This window comes from Notolepis coatsorum, assembly GCF_963971535.1.
Source record: "Notolepis coatsorum genome assembly, chromosome: 2".
NCBI classification, from domain to species: domain Eukaryota; kingdom Metazoa; phylum Chordata; class Actinopteri; order Aulopiformes; family Paralepididae; genus Notolepis; species Notolepis coatsorum.
Window position 1 is genome coordinate 111,370,159 of NC_140166.1, and position 3,996 is coordinate 111,374,154.

Below are 3,996 nucleotides of genomic sequence, written 5' to 3' on the forward strand. Positions count from 1 at the left end.
GGTTTTTTTTTTTTTTTTTTGAGCCATTTTAATCTAGATTAATCTAGATTAAATCCAGGATTGCAGATAGATTAATCTAGATTAAAAAAAATTTATCTATGCCCACCTCTAATATATATATATATATATATATATATATATATATATATATATATATATATATATATATATATATATATATATATACACCTCTGTCTGTACATCCAGTGCCTATAGTATCTGTAGATACTATATCTATAGCTGTACATCCCTGACCTATACTCTTACTAGTTACGCTGCTGGCCAGTATGACTTACTACCATAGTGTCTTATCATTATCTGTATCACTGTACATAGAATACTACAACTCTGTACATACATCTGATTAGCACTATTACTAATTTATAGTACTAATTTATATATTTTATATCCAGTTGAATCTGTTGAATCAGTTGAACCAGTTGACTCTGGTTGGATGTCAAACTTATTTTCATTGTACTGCACTTGTGATGATGACAATACATTAGAATCTGATCTCATCTCATTGTAAATAAAACCCTGGGCGCTGCTCCTCACCTGTCACGGCTCCGGCGGGAGGGGAAGGCAGCGCCGCAGCCGTCCACGGTGCACATGTGCATCTCCTTCAGGTGGACGTTCCGGTAGTGCATCTTCACGCTGCAGGGGTTCTTGAAGGTCTTGCTGCAGATCTCACAGTGGTGCGGCAGGTCCGACTCCAGGTCCACGTGCGAGAGGCCCGAGTCGCCGCAGTCGTCGTCGTCGGCGTCATCACAGGCCTCCCCTCCTTCCCTGTCCGTCTCCGATATTCGAAAGGCGCCCCCGTTCGTCAGCCGGGGCCGTCCCTCCTCCCGCTCGCGCTCCCCCTCCTCCCTCTCCTCGCCGTCAGCGGGCTCCCTGCGGACGGAGCGGCTCTCCGCGGTGTGTTCCCTGCCGGGAGGGAGGGAGTGTTGGTTCTCTCTCAGTTTGTTGTCGTAAGGGGAGGAGGAGGAGCAGCTGATGACCCCCGCTTCGACCTGCCGTGCGCCCCCCTCCTCCTCCTCCTCCTCTTCCTCTCCCTCCTCCCCGCCGCCTCTCTCCCTCACACGCCTCTCCCTGTCCAGGCTGTGATCCGGCACCCACTTGGCACCCTCTCCGCCCGCGTAGACTCCTCTCTCCTCCCCGGACTGTCTCTTGCACATGTACCCTCCTCCTCCTCCTCCTCCTCCTCCTTGCCTGCTCTCTCCCTCCTCCCTGTCCCTGCCCTGGAGGGTCATCTCATCCTCCGAGCTGCTGCCCTCATCCATGCCTCCGTCCCGCTCCTCCTTCTCGATCTTGATGGGCATGCTGGATTTGCGCGACTTCTTCTTGGGCACGGGGTCCGCGGCGCAGTGATCGGGGGCCGCGGTGGGCTTGAGCGGGAGGGAGGGCAGGCTTCCCGGGGTGTTGGCCAGCTCCGCCGGGGTGACCAGGCTACGGTAGAAGGGCAGGACGGGCTGCACGGTCTTCAGGTTGGGGAAGAGGATGCCGCTCTGACTCATGTTGGGGAAGGAACTGCCGTGGAGCTTCCCGCCGGTGTCCACGTGACTCACCATGTAGCTCTGTACCGACTTGTGACCCTCGGGGGAGGACAGGGTGACGGGGGTGTTGTACTCGGACATCTTGTCCCCGTCGGAGCTCTCGTCGCCCGAGAGGTTCCCCCCCCGGAGGTCCTTGTCCCGGTTGTTGCGGTTCATGGGCATGTGTAGCCGCGGGTTGGGGTTGGCGCTGTGGCGGTTACGGCTCCGCAGCGAGCTGAACACCATGTTGCAGCCGTCGATGGTGCACTTGTGCTTGATCTTCAGGTGCACGGCGTTGTAGTGGATCTTCAGAGTGCCTTTGTCGTAGAAGGTCTTCTCACAGGCACTGCAATACACGCGGCCCTTCTTCAGAGAGCACCCTGCTCCTCCTCCCGGTATTCCTCCTCCGTTTCTGTCCAGGGAACGGAGCTTGGAGTCGGGAGACATCTGCATGAGGTCAGAGGTCATGGAGGGCGTGCAGGGCGTGGAGGGCCCGTCTGAGTAGTTGTCGCTGGTGGGGAAGTCCTCCGTCTCCATCTTGGTGGTGGTCGAAAGACCGTCCAGTGGGTTGTCCCCGCCTCTGTCCAGGTCAGAGGTGAAAGAGGCGGAGCTGGAGCCTAGCTGGCTGCTCTCCGTGGGGGGATGGGGCAGCGGGTCGTCCCGCCTCTGTCCCTGCTGCTCCATCTGCCCGTGGGCCTGTTGGTGATGCTGGGGCTGCTGCAGCAGCGTCCCCGGTGGCGAGCCCAGGAGCGGCGCGGGCACCGACCCCAGCAGCTGGAACGGCAGCATGAAGGCCATGCTGTTAATGAAGTTCTCAAAGTGGTGCACGTTGTTGGTGCTCAGCTTCTCCACCTTGGGCGTGGCCAGGTTGCCGGGCGCGGCCAGGCCGGTAGGCGTGCGCAGGGCGCTGCGCTCGATGAAGGTGCGGATGTCGGAGTTGGTGCGGGTGCTGGGGACCAACACCGCCTGGCCCTCCTTGTCCTGTAGGGCCATCAGCTCTACGATGGACTTGGTCTCTCCGAAGCGCAGGAACTGCTGCAGCGTGGCGATCTCCTCCTCGAACGTCATGATGGCCCAGCGATCCAGGACCTTCCCCGCCACATCCTGCAGACCGGAAGAAGATGTCTGGTCACAACCTGCTCATTCTAAATGGTGAATGGTGCATTTATATAGCAGCTTTTATCCAAAGCGCTTTAACATGTTTGTTCCTCACATTCACCCATTCACTCACACATTCACACACCGATGGTGGAGGCAACCAATGCCAGGTGCCAACCTTCTCATCGGGAGCAGTTAGGGGTTAAGTGTCTTGCTCAACGACACTGCGACACACTGCCCGGGAGGAGCGGGAATCGAGTCGGGAACCTTTCTAACCTGAGCCACTGTCGGCCCACAAAACCCATATGAGCTTGAATTGTGTATCAAACCGAGCAAATCGCTCAATACAACAGAGGAGAAAGGGTTAATGATATTATGGGTGCGTGATGGAGAATGAGAGATCATCGGCGTAGAGTTACAGTCGGGGGAGAGAGGGGTGAGGTTGGGTAATTATACCCCCGTTTTTGTATTGAGATTTTTTTATGGTATTTATTTAATTTGAAATGTAGTGGAGTAGAAGTACAAAGTACCACTATAATGAAGATAGTCCTGTAAAGTGCAAGTGCCTCAAAAGAGTACTTGAGTAAAAGTACTTAGTTACTTTACACCCCTGATTAGAGTATAATTAGCAAGAAAGGGAGGGGGAGAGTAGGGTGATAAGAGAGGGATAGAGAGAAGAGAGGGAGGAGAGAGAGTAGATAGAGAAGAGAGAGGGAGAGAGAGAAAAGAGAGATGATAGAGAGTAGAGAGAGAAGAGAGAGGAAAGGGAAAGGGAGGGACGGATGGCGATATAAAAGAGTGATAGAGAGAGGAGAGGGTAAAGATGGATATAGGAGAGGGGGGATAGAGGAATGGAGAGGATAGAGAGATAAAGAGGATAGAGAGGAGCGAGGAGAGAAAGAGTGGATAGAGAGGGGGGTAGAGATAGACAGGGAGATAGATAGATGGAGAGAGAGAAAGAGGGTAGTGAGAGATATAGAGAGGGAGGGAGAGAGCGAGATAGGGAGAGAGGGAGAGAGAGGCAGAGCGATAGGGAGAGAGAGGGGGAGATAAAGAGACAGAGGGAGAGAGAGAGAGAGCGAGAGAGAGCGAGAGAGAGCGAGAGAGAGAGAGAGAGAGAGAGAGAGAGAGAGAGAGAGAGAGAGAGAGAGGAATAGGGAGTGATTTCCTCATTAGCATAATACATGTCTGCCATGTTGCTCTTCCAAATTCATAGAGCCTGTGTGAAGGTGACGTAGTGAGTCAGGCAGAATGACAGGCCACTTAAATAGAGGAATCAGAAGGGGAGCTCCTGTAACACAAGCAGGCAGCACACAGGACCCACTGAGATCTCTGTACGGTATCATCTCCTCTCCGAGGTCATTTT

The 3,996-nt window shown here is 53.8% G+C and overlaps 1 protein-coding gene across 1 annotated transcript in view; it reads right to left on the bottom strand.

Annotated features, from left to right (window-relative positions):
* Nucleotides 1-551: 551 nt before the first annotated feature.
* Nucleotides 552-3,996, bottom strand: part of LOC311222813 (zinc finger protein basonuclin-1-like) — a gene marked incomplete at its 3' end in the record, with an annotated part of 37,236 nt that continues 33,791 nt past the window's right edge. Inside the window, exon 4 of the mRNA XM_084307442.1 lies at nucleotides 552-2,636. Within this exon, the coding sequence (XP_084163568.1) occupies nucleotides 552-2,636 (2,085 nt within the window). The remainder of the gene's footprint in view (nucleotides 2,637-3,996) is intronic.